Source organism: Cydia pomonella, chromosome 22 (genome assembly GCF_033807575.1).
Source record: "Cydia pomonella isolate Wapato2018A chromosome 22, ilCydPomo1, whole genome shotgun sequence".
NCBI classification, from domain to species: Eukaryota; Metazoa; Arthropoda; class Insecta; order Lepidoptera; family Tortricidae; genus Cydia; species Cydia pomonella.
Genome location: NC_084724.1, coordinates 620,257 through 638,077, shown reverse-complemented (window position 1 = coordinate 638,077; position 17,821 = coordinate 620,257). Strand labels below are relative to the sequence as shown.

The 17,821-nt window shown below is 35.1% G+C and overlaps 1 protein-coding gene across 4 annotated transcripts in view; it reads right to left on the bottom strand.

Annotated features, from left to right (window-relative positions):
* The window catches only part of LOC133530268 (KH domain-containing, RNA-binding, signal transduction-associated protein 3-like), a 404,777-nt gene that overhangs the window by 215,955 nt on the left and 171,001 nt on the right, over window positions 1–17,821 (bottom strand). Inside the window, exons 1-2 of one of the 4 annotated variants that reach the window (XM_061868143.1) lie at window positions 5,069–5,403; window positions 1,528–1,676 (exon numbers count right to left, since the gene is read on the bottom strand). In XM_061868143.1, the coding sequence (XP_061724127.1) occupies window positions 1,528–1,624 (97 nt within the window). In that variant the 5' untranslated portion in view covers window positions 1,625–1,676; window positions 5,069–5,403. Of the gene's footprint in view, window positions 1–1,527; window positions 1,677–5,068; window positions 5,404–17,821 lie in introns of those variants that run through there. The other 3 variants (XM_061868146.1, XM_061868147.1, XM_061868145.1) reach the window with 3 other exon arrangements.

The window sequence follows — 17,821 nt, the reverse complement described above, 5'->3', positions numbered from 1 at the left end:
ATGTAGGTTTAAGTCAGGTCGTTCAGTGACAGATCCAGGTGGTTTTGTATTTGGTTGGTTAACCACTAAATATTAAAACTACCCGAAAATGTACAAATTGTATGTTTACCTTTTTTTAAATACCTAAAGATACAGACTATAGGGCTGGCTCATTCCTAGGCCAAAGAATAGGCATCCCCATTCAACGAGGGAACGTAGCCAGCGTTATGGGCACCCTTCCGCAGGGGACAGGCCTGGGGGACTGTTCATATGAGGGATTTTTTTAAATATTTTTATTTATGTTAAATATTTTATTAGATTTAATTTAGTTGTTACAAAATATTTGATAAGTTTGCCATAGACAAATATGAAACTATGAGGTGACATATCACATAATTTTTGTTATTTTGGAGGGAAAAGGGTGCCGAGAAATGAGACACGGCCGTTTATCGTATATCTATATTCCGACTGACAGGACTGTTGCCGGCTGCAACCGGCTGACGTCAAAATCTCATCTACCCGATATCTTAAACCTAACAATTTTTTAAAACTATATATTCATAAACAATGTTTGGGCGGAAAACACTTAACTTTATTTTTAGGGTTCCGTAGCCAAATGGCAAAAAACGGAACCCTTATAGATTCGTCATGTCCGTCTGTCTGTCCGATTCTGTCACAGCCACTTTTTTCCGAAACTATAAGAGCTATACTGTTCAAACTTAGTAAGTGGATGTATTCTATGAACCGCATTAAGATTTTTACACAAAAATAGAAAAAAAAAACAATAAATTTTGGGGGTTCCCCATACTTAGAACTGAAACTCAAAAAATCTTTTTTCGTCAAACCCATACGTGTGGGGTATCTATGGATAGGTCTTTAAAAATGATATTGAGGTTTCTAATATCATTTTTTTCTAAACTGAATGGTTTGCGCGAGAGACACTTCCAAAGTGGAAAAATGTGTGTCCCCCCCCGTAACTTCTAAAATAACAGAATGAAAAATCTAAAAAAAATATATGATATACATTGCCATGCAAACTTCCACCGAAAATTGGTTTGAGCGAGATCTAGTAAGTAGTTTTTTTTAATACGTCATAAAATTTTAAAAAAAATCTTTTTTCATCAAACCCATACGTGTGGGGTATCTATGGATAGGTCTTCAAAAATTATATTGAGGTTTCTAATATCATTTTTTTCTAAACTGAATAGTTTGCGCGAGAGACACTTCCAAAGTGGTAAAATGTGTGTCCCACCCCTGTAACTTCTAAAATAACAGAATGAAAAATCTAAAAAAAATATATGATATACATTACCATGCAAACTTCCACCGAAAATTGGTTTGAACCAGATCTAGTAAGTAGTTGTTTTAATACGTCATAAATGGTACGGAACCCTTCATGGGCGAGTCCGACTCGCACTTGGCCGCTTTTTTTTACTTATTAAAATTTAAATTTTGAAAACGTCGGCGTGGTTTAAGGGCGATTTACGCATATTTTATTGCACGCATTGATGATATTAAGAAAAATAATTAAATTATTTAAAAAGTTACCGTTTTTGTGATAATATCCGGTCCCGGACGAGGAGCCGCTACCGGACGAGCCCGGCGGGCCGTCGTCGGCGTCGGGCGCCGGCAAACCACTCTCCATGCTCACGCTTCCCGCATCACACTCGCACTGCACTGCACTGCACGTCACTTATCTGGAAATAAAGATACATTATATTAGTCTTTGATAGGGATATTTGGATTTTATCGGTGAGTAAGGTTGCCAGAGCTCAGAGAGGGGCGGGAGGGGGTTAGGGTCGGAAACGCGCATGTAACTCCTCTGGAGTTGCAGGTGTACATAGGCTACGGATACTGCTTACCATCAGGCGGGCCGTACGCTTGTATGCCACCGACGTAGTATGTATATGTATATACATATAAGATGTAATGTCTGTCTAGTTATAACAAGGGTTATTTTAAACGTCATACTTCTATGACATTATGACGTTTACTGAACACTTGCACAGTCTGGGCTATCATAATCCACAAAACAACTGAAAACTATGACATATAATTAACATTTCGAATATCGTCGTATTCGTACTCGTAGCAAATGTATAAACGAATACTGAACCCTAATCAATGTAGTATAAATATCTAAGCCAACTGTACGCGCTTGTATGGGGCCTTACCTCTCTTCTTCTTCGCGTTGTCCTGGCATTTTGCCACGGCTCATGGGAGCCTGGGGTCCGCTTGACAACTAATCCCAAGATAGGCACTAGTTTTTACGAAAGCGACTGCCATCTGACCTTCCAACCCAGAGGGTAAACTAAGCGTTGTTGGGATTAGTCCGGTTTCCTCACCGCTTTCCTTCACCGAAAAGCGACTGGTAAATATCAAATGATATTTCGTACATAAGTTCCGAAAAACTCATTGGTACGAGCTAGGGTTTGAACCCGCGACCTCCGGATTGCAAGTCGCACGCTCTTACCGCTAGAGCACCGGCGCTTCTTGTTCCCTGAAAATCGCGATATAATTTTTTACCCTCCCATAGAAAATGGACCAGCCCATGGACATGGATGGATGGATGGATGTATGACACAGCCAGACATTTTTTTCGCGATTTCGGAGTTGGCCCCATAGAAAAAGTTGCTCAGTTTTAGCCCAAAACCTCCCTTGCAACGGAATTGCACAAATTTTTGGCCACCATATATAATCAACAAAACAAATTACGATTTTTAAATTTAGAATGCACTGGCAGTCTTGGCTGATGGTGTGCCTAGATAGCTCCAGATCCAAAACACTCGTGTTACATTTGGCTAAACTCCTATTTTCGTTAGAAATCCATCACTCACGGAGAGGCAAGCCATCTGGTCCTTTATAAATATCTTCAAGTATATCTGCGCCAAGAGGGATATGGCAGCCTTTAAGATCGGGCACCGAAACTAGGAGGAGCTTGCGGAGAAGCGAACGGAGTGGCGCAAGTGCGTTGAAGATGGTCGCAAGTTCTGCGACGAGGTCTGGTTTGCGGCACTGGCAGACAAAAGGGGAATAAGGCACCGTAGCGTAACGTCGCAATCTATCGCGAACTTCCCTTGTCAACTCTGTGGCAAAGTATGCCGCTCTCGCATCGGTGTATTCAGCCACCAAAAAAGATATTTCTCGAACATTGCACCATAGATCGTCTGAAATAGACGCTAAGGCCGGTAGTAGTAGTTAGTATGTCTATAGATATTTACATGTAATTTCATATATTTTTTTCTTTTTTTTCTGATCATAGGACATTATTACACAAATTGACTAAGTCCCACGGTAAGCTCAATAAGACTTATATATGTTGAGGGTACTTAGACAACGATATCTATAATATATTAATATTTATAAATACTTAAATACATAGAAAACACCCATGACTCAGGAACAAATGTCCATGCTCATCACACGAATAAATGCTCTTACCAGGATTTGAACCCGGGACCATCAGCTTCGTAGGCAGGGTCACTACCCACTAGGCCAAACCGGTCGTCGAAATAATTAAGTACTACGTTTAGAACCGGCATAGAGAACTAGTATTTTGCGCCATGAGTTGTTGTTTTGACAACAAATCATTGAAGCGGAGCGTGAATGTCGCGACCTAAACGCGTAAGCGCCATGAATTTTTCGGCGCTAACGACGTTTTCGTCGCGTGGTACAGTTTGCGACTGCGACAATTGGGTACTTGACACATGTGAATATTATGACAAAATTTAGTTAAATGGATAGAAATTAAGCCATCCATTATAAAAAAGTGGAATTTAAAAAAATATACTGAGATTACCAAAAAATACAAGTCTCCAAAAGTCTAAAAAAAAATTTTTTTTTTTGTCTTTCAATAATAGGAAAAAAATGGTATCATTCGATTCTTTAAATTATATTGAAAAATAAATTGTATGACAACTTTACACATAAACACAATATTTCAGGGTCAAAATGGCAATTTCCTTGATCTTCCATACATTTAGGACAGACTTATATAATTTGACGTCACATCACATTATCATTTTGTTAGAGGCGTTTCAATCGTCGAATGCGAGCGTCAGACTTTAACTCACATTTCTGACCTTTGTGTTGCTTAAATGCCATGAGTCCTATATAGACATTTGATCCCCAGGAAAATCAAGATCGTTTGATATTATTTACAATAAACTGTCAAGTAGCCAAATTGGCTATTGGTATCATTGTTTGGTAGGTATGGCTTCCCTATATTACCTAATAATAACTTAATGCATTTAAGTGGTTTAACCATTAATATGATTGCAATGTGATCAGAGAACAAACATTATTCGAATTCAATTAATGTACTTGACACTTATAAAAGACTGTGCTGATGAAATTATCTATCTATTATTACCTAATAATGAGCGCAATTCATATTTTAATATCTGTTGTCATATCATATTAATCAATATCAAATCATTGATTAATATGATATGATCGTTCGCGCTGATTTGGTGCGCCCGAAATTGATGCGCGCGAAATGCACTGCGAGTTGTGTCAAGATCGTATCATGACCAATTGAAGTGAATAACAATTACTCTGCGATGTGAATTATTAGTGATGAAAATGACTTGTAATCATATATTATGTTTAAAGATGCGCACATTTTTTAAATTGAAAAGTTCTCGGACCTTGTAGGAAAATTGTTCAGGAAACAAAGGAAACTGGAAGAGATCCCTTAAAGTAATAAGTTCGCCTTTGTACTAATGATGAGTGCTTTTTTGCCCGTTTTGTTTTCATTTTTGTACAATAAAGTGTTTTACTACTACTACTACTAGTAACGTCCATGTTGGGTATGGGAAATTTAGTTTGCTATATATACAAAAAAATGTGAAATTTTCGAATTTTTTCACAGTGGAAATTTCTCAATTTTGGCCATTTTCCAACGGCATATCAGTAAATAACGAGGCAATTCTTAATTAATAAATAGAAAAAAAAACTTCCGAGAGCCACAAACATATTAATTGGTACACTCCGTACCGAGGACATGATGAGGAACAAATAAAATAAACTACGTAAGTGACCCAATTTTAATATATTTAATAGATAAAATAATAGTTTGAAAACTAACCTTTAAAATTAGTCCTAATTCCAGGAACTCCTTATTACACGTTCACTATTAACACAATAAACTATTCCTATTTCATTTAAACACACTATTACACTATTTAATGTCATCTAAGAAAACACTATTGACAAAAAACATTTACTTTTCACTCCTGTCGTCAATATTCACTTCACTTGCACAAAAACTATTCAAATGAAAAATGCACGGAATATTCTATTATTTTCGTTAGTTTAAACACAGTTGTATTTCAACGATGCGAGCGGCGCGCGCGCCGTCTTTTCAACCACTATTTTTACGAACGGCGAACTCAGACCGGGAGTCAGCGTCAAAAACACTCTTAATTTATATTAGCGATTTGTCTAATGGCGTTCTGATCGCGGAAATGGGTCAGTGTGACAACTGGAACAAATAAAATAAACTACGTAAGTGACCCAATTTTAATATATTTAATAGATAAAATAATAGTTTGAAAACTAACCTTTAAAATTAGTCCTAATTCCAGGAACTCCTTATTACACGTTCACTATTAACACAATAAACTATTCCTATTTCATTTAAACACACTATTACACTATTTAATGTCATCTAAGAAAACACTATTGACAAAAAACATTTACTTTTCACTCCTGTCGTCAATATTCACTTCACTTGCACAAAAACTATTCAAATGAAAAATGCACGGAATATTCTATTATTTTCGTTAGTTTAAACACAGTTGTATTTCAACGATGCGAGCGGCGCGCGCGCCGTCTTTTCAACCACTATTTTTACGAACGGCGAACTCAGACCGGGAGTCAGCGTCAAAAACACTCTTAATTTATATTAGCGATTTGTCTAATGGCGTTCTGATCGCGGAAATGGGTCAGTGTGACAACTGGAATGTGTTACAAAACTCTGCAGCGGAAAAAACACATTTTTATGAGCAGTCATCGGGCTTTTGGTCACTCGGAGCAAATACTTCAATAACTGCTTATTCAATGTCTTATATTTTATAAATATGTTATCTACGCTACAAAAGCATTTTTTCGAGCAGTTTAAAAGATATCGCGGGCTTAAAGGCGTATCCATAATACTATCTATTGATTTGATATCGAGTGATTCGAAATGATTAATAATTTATTATATTTGAATAATGATGATGAAATGGATATTCCAATGCATGTACTTCCTTTGTTGTTTTTATTTTTTATTTCATTTGTTTGACATTTAGAATTTATTCTAGAAACATTCTAGACTAGTATTTTTTATACAATTGTTTTTTTTTGTTGTATGACGATATTTTGTGAAATTCTTAGTATTAAATTTGATCTATGAATTATATTCATTAGTATTATATATGGAATAATATTTACAACATCAATAAATTGCTCTGATAATTAGCTTAAGATAATTATATGTAATACTGTCTTACTATTCATAAGTGCTTGTTGCTAGGCCTACATGAATAAAGTATATTTGAACTGAACTATCTTTAACTTGATATACCGCGATATGGCATTCGAAACTCCGATCACTAATTATGAGTATTTTTAAACTTTAAATATAAATAAATATTGCTAGTTGCAGATGTTGGAAATAATAATTATGAATAACATGGATCGCTTGAGCATGAAGTTTGTCTGAATTTATTTAAAAAATAATACTGGGTAGGCCCTGTAACAGAAGCGACAAATTAAACTGTACAGTGTAGGCTGTACTCCTCAAACTGACCAACATTTGTTCACTAACTTTTGAAAATAACTTGTATTTAGATTTTTAGTACACTTTAATGTTTATTCTAAGACGCAATGTATTTCGATTTTTTTTAGTATGAAAAATATAAATTTAAAGACTTCGTAGTCTTTAATAGTTATTGAACAAAAGTTTTATCGTTTGAGTAAAATCGTCATTTTAAAAAATTGTCCGTGTTACAGGTACCCAGGTATAAAAATGCTATCAAATTTTCTGCTCTATTAAACATTTTTCTATATAGGTTTACTTTTTATACGGTCCGGTACACAAACGTATTAGAAACAATTTAAAACGATTCATTACAATGTCGTTTACTAGTATAATAAATCATACCCCCGCACAAATACATGTCTCTTATGTTCGCTAAAGTTTACAACCTAAAATATAACTAGTCGTAGTTTTGTGAACATTTGTTTAACTAATGATTTTAGTTTTTGGGTACAGAAAAGACAAACAACAATTCTAAACCTATATCGGTGCGCCTAAAACTTTTTTGAATTATACAAAAACATGTTATAATACGATAAAATATATATATAAATATTTAATATCGCGTTATGGTTTTCAAATCTTATTATAAGAACGAAGATATTTGTCTTTGTCTTTGCGTTAAATCGCGAAATGCCCTTGAAGATTAAAATCCTTACCAAAATCCCTCACTCAAGCTCAAAAACTTTTCCACTAACTAATAAGTCCTTAGAATCCCTAAGTGTGCGAGACTTCAGGCTAAGCCAGACATTCATAAAATGAAAAAGCACTAGCCTTCGAGGCTTGTTTAGCCCCGTAAAGTTCCGTTACGCGCAGCTGTGGTTCACCCCCCACTTGAAAGGTACAGTCAACCAAATCGAATTCTGGACTGCTTTTTACCTAGACCTAGTCAATAGGAATTTATATTAAAGTAATTAAAAGTGGATACTCAATTAGTCGGTGGATAATGAAAAGCCTTTCATTATCAGCGGATGGTCCACACGAGGAATATAAACTAGCGACCTGCCCCGGCTTTTTTTATTATTTTCTCACAAAAAACTTAAATATTGTTCACATATTATTTCATAGATTCGATATTTGTAATTGTTTTTTTTTTTTTATTTATTGTTTGTAAAAATGGACATGTAAAAGTGCCCCTGTGGCCTATTTGCTGAATAAATGTTTGATATTTGATATTTGATACATACAAACGCTGCATAAATCATTTGTCAAGATGTTAAAGGCCGTATGACGATTGTATATCAACCACAGCTAGACGTTTGTGTTTTTTTTTAAATTATTATAAGCTTAGGAGCATTTTTAATTTTGTATGAAATCAGTTTGTCGCTTCTAATTTTTACAAATATCAAAAAGTCGAAAAAAGTCAAACTTAGCTACGGATTATATACATCAAATTTTGTAAAAATATTTTCCAAAATGTCAATATCTAGAGAATTGGGGACTACGTTTGTATGGGGAAACGACCGTCCCCTTTCCTCTTAATGGCTCTACAATAGGCTTTAATAATGTTAGTAAAATAACTGAACACCATCAAGTATCGGTCACGAGAAACACAATTAGTAACATTCTGTTAAATCAATTAAAAATCCTTTTAGCAATACGGTGGCATCCCATTGTACAGCCGAGTTCATAAATATGTATACATTTCTTCACCTTAATTTATTGCAATAAGGTGAAGAAAATGTATACTACTTTAATGTTAAAGATATGGTTGTTCTTTTAGATTTAGAGAACAGGTTACAGAGATCAGTCAAAAGGTCATGGGTTCCCTTCACGCTCTTAATAAATTTAAGCACTTCCTGCTTATCAAAACTAAAGTTTTATTAATTAATTCCCTTATCCTGCCCATTATTGACTATGGTGATGTGTGTTATCCGGACTTAAATGAAGAACTTCTCGACAAATTGGATCGGCTACTCAATAACTGCATTCGCTTCATTTTTTGCCTTCGTAAATATGATCATGTCTCATCTTTTCGTTCCCAGCTCGGCTGGTTCCCCATTCGTCAACGACGCAATGTTCGCATGTTGTGTACTCTTTTTTTTGTGTTAAATGATCATCATTCTCCTGTATACCTTAAGTCTCTATTTCAATACTACGGCGTTACCCGAGACCGTCAACTTCGCTCTTCCGGCAATATGTCTCTATCCATCCCTCTTCACCGCACTGGGTTCATGTCGAATTCGTTTTCGGTGCAGGCAGCGGCCGTCTTTGGAACGTACTTTCTTACGGCATCAAAAATGCTCAAAATAAATTTGCATTTAAAAAATCTTTACTTGCTATCTTTGCTAGCAGAATGAAAATTTAATAATGTATCTGTAAGCTCTACAAGCGGTGGTGGCCGAGTGGATATGACGTCCGACTTTCAATCCGGAGGTCGCGGGTTCAAATCCTGGCTCGTACCAATGAGTTTTTCGGAACTTATGTACGAAATATCATTTGATATTTACCACTAGCTTTTCGGTGAAGGAAAACATCGTGAGGAAACCTGCATACATCTGCGAAGAAATTCAAAGGTGTATGTGAAGTCCCCAATCCGCATTGGGCTAGCGTGGGGACTATAGCCCGAGCCCTCTCGCACATGAGAGGAGGCCTGTGCCCAGCAGTGGGACGTATATAGGCTGAATTATTATTATTATTATTATATATCTGTAAGCTCTATATATTTTGTCGTTATTTATGTATATAAGTAATATAAGTATGTATATTTATATGTATGTATTATGTATGTATGGTATGTTATTGTATTATATTTGGTTGTTGTTGTTAAAGTAGCACCGCCCACAATCTCTCCGCTTTGCCTAAAGGTTGACTGGTAGAGAATGCCTCATGGCATTAAGTCCGCCTTTTGTATTATAAGGTTTTATTTTGTGCAATAAAGATTAAATAAATATACATAGTTATGAACTCAGCTGTACCGAACTTACCCTGCGATAACGCAGCCGCCTGTACCCTGTCATAATAGTAGGTTTAACATAACGATTATGACGCTATCTTTTCGCCGGCGGCGGTTGATAACGTACGGCCTTACGCAACATCGAGCTTTAGGGCTCCTATACACGATGGCCCATCGTACGCCAGTCTAAGAGACGCGGCTATGCAGTAGGATGAGATAGCAATATCACTTGCTCCCTCTAACGAATAAATGCGTCCCTTGGACTGGTCTACGCTAGGCCATCGTGTAGAGGAGTCATTAGATAACAGTGTACAACCTGAAATGTTTGAGTTTTAATAGTACATTACGATACTAATGCAATAATTAGGAAATTCGCAACGTGTGGGGAAACATTAAAACACGACCAAAGGGAGTGTTTTAAATCGACACGAGTTGCGAATTGCCTATTTGCACATGTATCGTACAACATTTTACAGTACAAATGGCCCTTTAAATTTTCGATATAGTTACGTAATGTGCTAATGATCGCACTAATGCGGAAAAGTAGCACTATATGTACTGTAAAAAGTATTATAAATAATTTCCGGCCGATAGAGACCGGTGAAAGAACGATTATTGTTGATTGTAGATTTCATACAATGAAATTAAAAAGACAGCGTCCTACGCCTATTTATGTAGAAAAGGAGGTAACATGTATTTTGCCACTGCATCCACCTTGAGACATTTCAGATTTGCCCTATGGTTGACTGGTAAGATACCCGCAATGGGGTATTCGACTGTATTTAAGATAAATTATTTCACACCATGCATGAAATAAAGTACGAGATAATTATTAAAAACTAAATAGGAGTGGACTCTAGACTGGTGTACAATGGTGTCCAAACTCTGAACAAGCTTGGAAGACAACATAGAGTGCAACTGGTATGGATTCCAGGGCACGAGGAATTCATTACATTTCACGCCGTTGACGGAAAAATGACGTCACGCTACAAAAATGATTCCAATAATATTTTCGTAATAATTCATGATTTGTCAACCGCTTTAAAAAAAAATTACCACACCAACTAGTAAAGGCCCTCTTGATTGTTCAAAAACGAATGAGAAATTTGCATTTTATCCACATGTGGGGCAAAGTAATCAGATGCAAATTTTGAGTTGTGTCCATATGTTAGCTAGTAGAATTGACTTTTTAATGATGATTTTGAATGATTGTTTTTTATTACGTTCATTTGGATTTGATTTAATTTGAATTTTTTTGGTATTTCATAGTTAGTAGTTTCCTCGTGTTGGTGTGGTGAATTTTTTTTAACTGACACTTGGCAAACAGTTCTTGCATTATACATGTACATGTGTAACAAAGCAATCATTTAAAAAGAAAGTAAGCAGCGTACTACTAACTAAATCTAAAATAGTACATTTTACAACTAGTGTGAAAAGAATGTCTTTTTACCACTAGTACCGAGGTATCTTGCCACGAGCTGAAAGCGAGTAAACAGAATACAATATTCAATGACTGTGTTATTTCTGGAATAACACAGTCATTGGCAATTGCTGCTCTAGCACGAATGTCTGGTGGTGTCATATCAATGTCTGAATCACTCATTTTCAATATTTTTTTATAACTTCTCGCACCAAATTATATATTTATATGCGTTAATGTGTTTAAATAATGTTAGAAGTTATTTCAAAAGGGCGGGCTGATTTGCTTTTAAACTTTTTTTTCTACGCATACCTATGCTTGTATCATTCAGCCAAATCAAAGAACGATTTTTAGGAAAGTAAATATTTCATACATAGATACCTAAGACAGAGTAGGCTATAAAATGCAAATTCTTAATATTTTTTCGTCATTTATATATTAATGAATACTTTAAATAAATACTCCTAGTATTCGTAAGCGTTTTTAATTTCATAATTTCCAAGTAAAAAATCTAATATAAAATTACTGCGTTTCGAAAGTATAGTTTGGAACTAAAAAGTAAAAAGCACTAGTTCGAGAAATTGAGCTTCTCGTACGCTACGCAGCCACAAAAAGTACCACTTTTTAAGCAACTGTATTAAAAGTAATTTATTAAGAAACAAGTTTAATATGTATAAACAGATATAGTAATAGTAATTCTTAAGTAATGTCAAACAAGATAGTACACAGTGCTGTATTGTCTTGTTTGCCAGTGCTATTGCTATTAATATGAATATGAACAGCTATATAAGACAAAGAACCTTCACTTAATTTCAGACAATTTCATTATCTTATTAAATAATACATATTTATTTATTGTTAACAGTGTATTTTACGTAATAAGTATTTATTTTTCTACGCGTAAATAGCTAAGTTATCTAAATTTGTAGTCTTGTAAAAGAACTCCCTGTGTGTTAAATTACGTAATGTACGGGCCCTGGTAATATGTATATACTGTTTCAAGTGATATTGCTGAGCAATAAGAAATATTTGTATTGTATGATACTACAATAGATATGACGCCATATTCCCCGCCCCACCTCCCGCCAATTTGGCAAAGATCCCGCGCACTCAAATACAGTTTCCTAATGTTTTTATTATTACAACGTCTTCACTTCCCGTCGTCCTCTCTTCGGGAATATTGCCTCGTTAGACATTAGCAATTTTGTACTATTTTAATTTGTCATTAAATTAATCATGGAAATTTATATATCGATATGTAAAAAAAAATGTCGCGTTTATAAATAATGCGACAGCAAAAAAGGTAGTTTGAGTCTCTATTATTTCCGATAAAGTTTTAAGTCATAATGTTTTGTTTGTCCGCATTTTCTGCAAACTATTTAAAGAAAATGACAAGCTCTCTAACATAGATATATTTACTTGTTCCATGAACACTTTAAAACGTGCTTTTCTTTAGGTAGCAAATGTAATTATGCATGTTTTCTTTTCTTTACGCTCTCAAATGTTTAGTTTTGGGTAACATTTAAAATTGTAATCTTAAAGAAAAACAGACTAATTTTATGTAAAAAATTAAACTCTAGGTCTAAACTTAAGCAATTTTGTATAAGTACTGTTTGTAAACGACTGTATGTTTCTAAAATATAATAAATAAATAAATAAATTTTCGTTGACCATAATTTGATTTGTGGGACGTACATAGGCTGATTATTATTATATGTATATGATTGTAATGAGTTTATGTGGCTTTAGATGCCATAGTTAAAAATATACAGCCAATTTAAGTTTTTCGTACAAAACTTGCTTGCTCTATTTTCTTTGTTTTATAAGCTAATTAGAGGCATATATATATATATATATATATATATATATATATATATATACTTCATGTATATATTTATGTATGTATGTCAAACAAAACAAACAACAACACACAACAAACAAACACATCCCCCGCCACGCATCCTAGCACATCTCATAGGCTACGGAGACTGCTTACCATCAGGCAGGCCGTATGCTTGTTTGCCACCGACGTAGTATAAAAAAAAACATATCAGGTGGAAACGCAGCCTAAAAGCACTTAAAAACCTGAGTTTAGAATTGATATCATTGATTGAGTTGAAATAATGAAACTATTGTTTTTGTGTTAGTAAAATTTCATCAACGCAAAACGTCTAACTAGACAGGCGTGAAGCACTAATTAGTAGAGAACAAATTAATAAATAAGTCTATGTTTATTTTCCTTCGCCTCCTTTCTCATGAAAGTAAACAACCAATCACGTTGCTTTCTTCAATATTTCCAATTCTTCCATAAAGTTTAGCTAAAAAAAGTTTGTTTTGTCAATCATCAAAGCCGACAGACTTAATTTAACTTTATAGACAGCCTGGCCGAGTCTTGTCAGCAATTCGTCTAGTAACGACCGTAAATAATTATTTATTCTGAGCACGGAGATATTTGTGTTGCGTCTACGTTTGCTGATATAAATACTAACTATGCCTGGAAGCTGCTGCTAGGTTGTCTGGAAGAGATCGTTTTTTAGCGATAAGACCGCCTGTTGTTTACCTCTTCTTTATGTGTTGTATTATTTGTACTGTTTCTGTATTGAGGTCTGTAATAAAGAGTATTTGTATTGTATTGTATTGTATGCCTATTGAGCTACAAATTACAGTAAGACCCCGTCTTGCATGTAGTGGTTGTGTATTAATGCAAAGACACATTAAAAATACTGACATTGACAACTATTCCTATTGATTCTTCATTAAAAAGTTTTTTCTATAAAAATAATGATGAATTCGCAAAGATAGAATACTGCTACTACTAATGATGCTACTTTCCCGCACGCGTGCGGGAATGATCACTTTCCGTGCATATGTCGAAATTTTAAAGAGCCATTATGTACTGTAAAACGTTGTACGATATACGTGCGAATAGGTACCTAATTCTCAACTCGTGTCGATTTAAAACACTCCCCGAACTCTCTCGTGTGTTAATTTATCGCCGCTGGTAGGTAATTTCCTTTTTTCTGCACTTGTATCGTAATAAATATTATAAACTTATTATTATTAAATATACAAACGATCAAGTGTTTTATTTTATGTCGAGAGAATTAGAGAAATTTAATACGTTATATACTAAGTTAAAAAATAATGGTGAAACCTATTTAAAGGTTAATGCAATTATAAATAAGAACTACCCTACTACTTACTAACTAAAGTGAAACTACAGTTTTTCGCATAAGTTTCTACATAATAATAAATTATTGTAGGTACATTTTAATAGAATTTTGTACCAATTTCAAAAACTCACTTCACCCGCTAGAGATCTAATCTCAGAGATTGTTTTACAAACTCATTTATTTCAAATCTTGTATGGCGTCAAATTGAATGCAATTTTCTCGGAGCACGATATTTGAAAAATCTCAAATAAATTGGATCGCAATCTGTTTTGAAGAACTAGGAAAATAGTTTTGGCTGGAAATTGATATTGGATTGTTCTCGGAACAGCGATGTCTTGTCTGGCAATCATTAATTATAAAATTCAAATAATATTTTTAGAATGTTATTGATATCTATTAAGCTTTCAATTGTAAATATTATTATTGGCCCATTTTTAGGGTTCCGTAGTCAACTAGGAACCCTTATAGTTTCGCCATGTCCGTCTGTCTGTCTGTCTGTCTGAGGCTTTGCTCCGTGGTCATTAGTGCTAGAAAGCTGAAATTTGGCATGAATATATAAATAAATAAAGCCGACAAAGCCCTACACGTAAAGTGGGGGTGAAATTTTTTTTTCGCTTCAACCCTAGAGTGTGGGGTATCGTTGGAAAGGTCTTTCAAAACGAATACGGGTTTTTAAGAATCATTTTTTGATAAAGTGAATATATACGGAGATAATCGCTCCGAAAGAAAAAAAAATATGAGTCCCCCCCCCCTCTAACTTCTGAACCATAGGTCAAAAAAATATGAAAAAAATCGTGGAAGTAGAGCTTAAGAAAGACATTAAATGAAAACTATAGCGGACATGATCAGTTTAGCTGTTTTTGAGTTATCGCAAAAAGTTTTCCCTTCATAGTAAAAAGACTTACTTTAATTAGGTACTGATTATGCAAATTTGCCTATTTGTTTAACTCGGGTGAAAGGTACCGTTTCATCCCTTGGTTAACAATTTACTATACTTTAAGCTCCAGTTTAGCTTATTGTGACGGAAGAGTAACTACGGAACCTTACACTGAGCGTGGCCCGACATGCTCTTGGCCGGTTTTTTAGATTTATTTTAGTTTTTTTAACTTACAGTTTTATTATTAAGTCTTTGATTTAATTTGTTCTCAGAATAAACATTAATACAAGATTAAAAAACACAAATGACATGCTATATGTATACAACGTCCCCACGAGCAACCCGAAAGATTTTAACAGTGTATAGAAGATCACATTTAAAGACGAATGTCCTATAATCTTTTTTGGAATTCATCTAGTTTCATAGTTAATACAAAAAAAAATGTATTGATGCTTAGTCCATAACGCCTTTATAACGGCGATGTTACCGTTATAATAAATAAATAAATACCTTTTACAGTACATATGGTGCTACTTTACCGCACTAGTGCGAAAATTAGCATATTACATTACTGTGTCGAACATTTAAAGGGCCATATTTACTGTAAAACGTTGTACGATACATGTGCGAACAGGTAATTCGCAACTCGCGTCGATTTAAAACACTCCCTTCGGTCGTGTTTTAATTTATCGCCACTGGTTTCAAATTTCCTATTTTTCGCACTTGTATCGTAATGTACTATTATGTACACATAGCTATGCTCATACCCTTTTCCGACGTTTAAAAAAAAGACTACATGACGCTTCGGGTGACCCTACGGCTGGCTCATACCTAGGTCAAAGAATAGGCTTTGCCATCCAGCGAGAGAAAGCTAGCCTTATGGGCACCCTACTGTAGGGGGACTTATCGGCCCGATTCTAAGAATGATTAAGACACGTTTAAGATCTTAGAAAGATCTTCAAAAGATTGATAACTAAACGACATGTCAAAATTGACGTATGACATACAAACGATATCTAAATGAGAACTTATCTAAACCAGAACTTGTCGTTATCGTATCTCATTCTTCGAATCGGGCCGTTTGTTTTGTAAGATTTAAGTTATAAATAAAATAATATCAATATATGTACACATTAAAAAAAACGAAAAAAAAAATTCTTTTCGCGGAAAACACTCTTGTCATTTTTTCCTGCATTTGGTCTCAGGAATGCGTCGTTAACATTAACATCTTTCGAGTTCCTCGTGAGCACCTTGTACTTGTACTGTTTCGCAGTGCTATCGCAATGAGGATTAGAACGTTCATTGACACATTTTACGAAGGAGATTGACAGCAATACCCGTGTAAATTCATTTTCATCTATATTTTACATAAATTGCACATCATGACGTGACTGATTTAAAGTCTCAGCAGAAACGTTTCATCAACAATACTGCTGCGAGCGCCATCCGAATTTCACCTTTAGAAGCCAAGGCATTTGTAGCAGGAGACAAATTGGTGACTCAGTTGCCTAACGACGTTTCATTTCAAAAGCGTTTCTAAGATTTCTGCAGACGCTGCAGCAATCGAAAGCTCTGGCACAATTTTTAAAACGACAACCAGAAGATCGAAGCTCGAAGTAGTGACGTGAAATTCCCGAGAATATACAATCTCAAAGTGTTTTCAAACCGATTAGAATAGTACATTGTGCAACGAGGGGGGTAAGTGAAATTTTGGATACGAGGATGGTAATTCCCGACTGCCGCAGGCTGGAGGGAATTAAAGACCCGAGTTTGCAATATTCTTACCCCCGGAGTTACACACAATGTTTTTCATCACACTTGGGAAGAAAAAACTAAATTTTAAGCGAAATAATTCTTAAATACGGTGACATATCAAACATTCGTCCGCCATTTTGTAATTTCTTGGCAGGTGAGGCATCGAAGGCACAGACCTATTCGGCATTCAGCCACGATTGAAAATTATGTAAAAATATTTTAAACGGCTATTAAATTAATCAAATTAAATAATTTTAAACTTAAACAAAAATATTAAATTATAAACGTCAGTATTTTAAAAGTAAAACTCATTTTATGCTACTTGGTTTGTATGAATAAGCCACTTAATTTAAAAAAGAAAACCCTTAACTCCCTAGCAAGTTATAGCTTTTTTTCACAATCTATAACTCCCGCGGGAACAAAATAGGCCTTTGTCCTTCAGCACACCTGCATGAAATAAGATCTTTTTCGAGCAAGTGTGATGAAATGCATTGTGTGTTAATCCGGAGGTGAGAATATTGCAAACTCGAGTCTTTCATGCACTCTAGCCTGCGGCTGTCGTGCATCTAAAGGCCTCGTCTACTATACCATGGATGTTTTTAAATCGAGAGTGAATAGACATCTTTTAGGTAAGCATGTTCCATCCTAGACTGCATCGGCACTTTCCATCAGGTGAGATTGTGGTCAAATGCTTACCTTTTCGTAATAAAAAAAAAATCACTTACCCCCTTCGTTGCACAATGTACTATAAGGACATCACTATTCACATCCACTCGAGAGCTTGTTAAGCTGGAGAGGCGCCGTAAAACTGAGCTTTTCTACTTACCATCCGACTTTCGCAAAACCATCTCGCTGCGATAGATGCATTCATTGCTGTCTGTGAACATCGGTTGAGTGACTATTTCTACGGCAACGC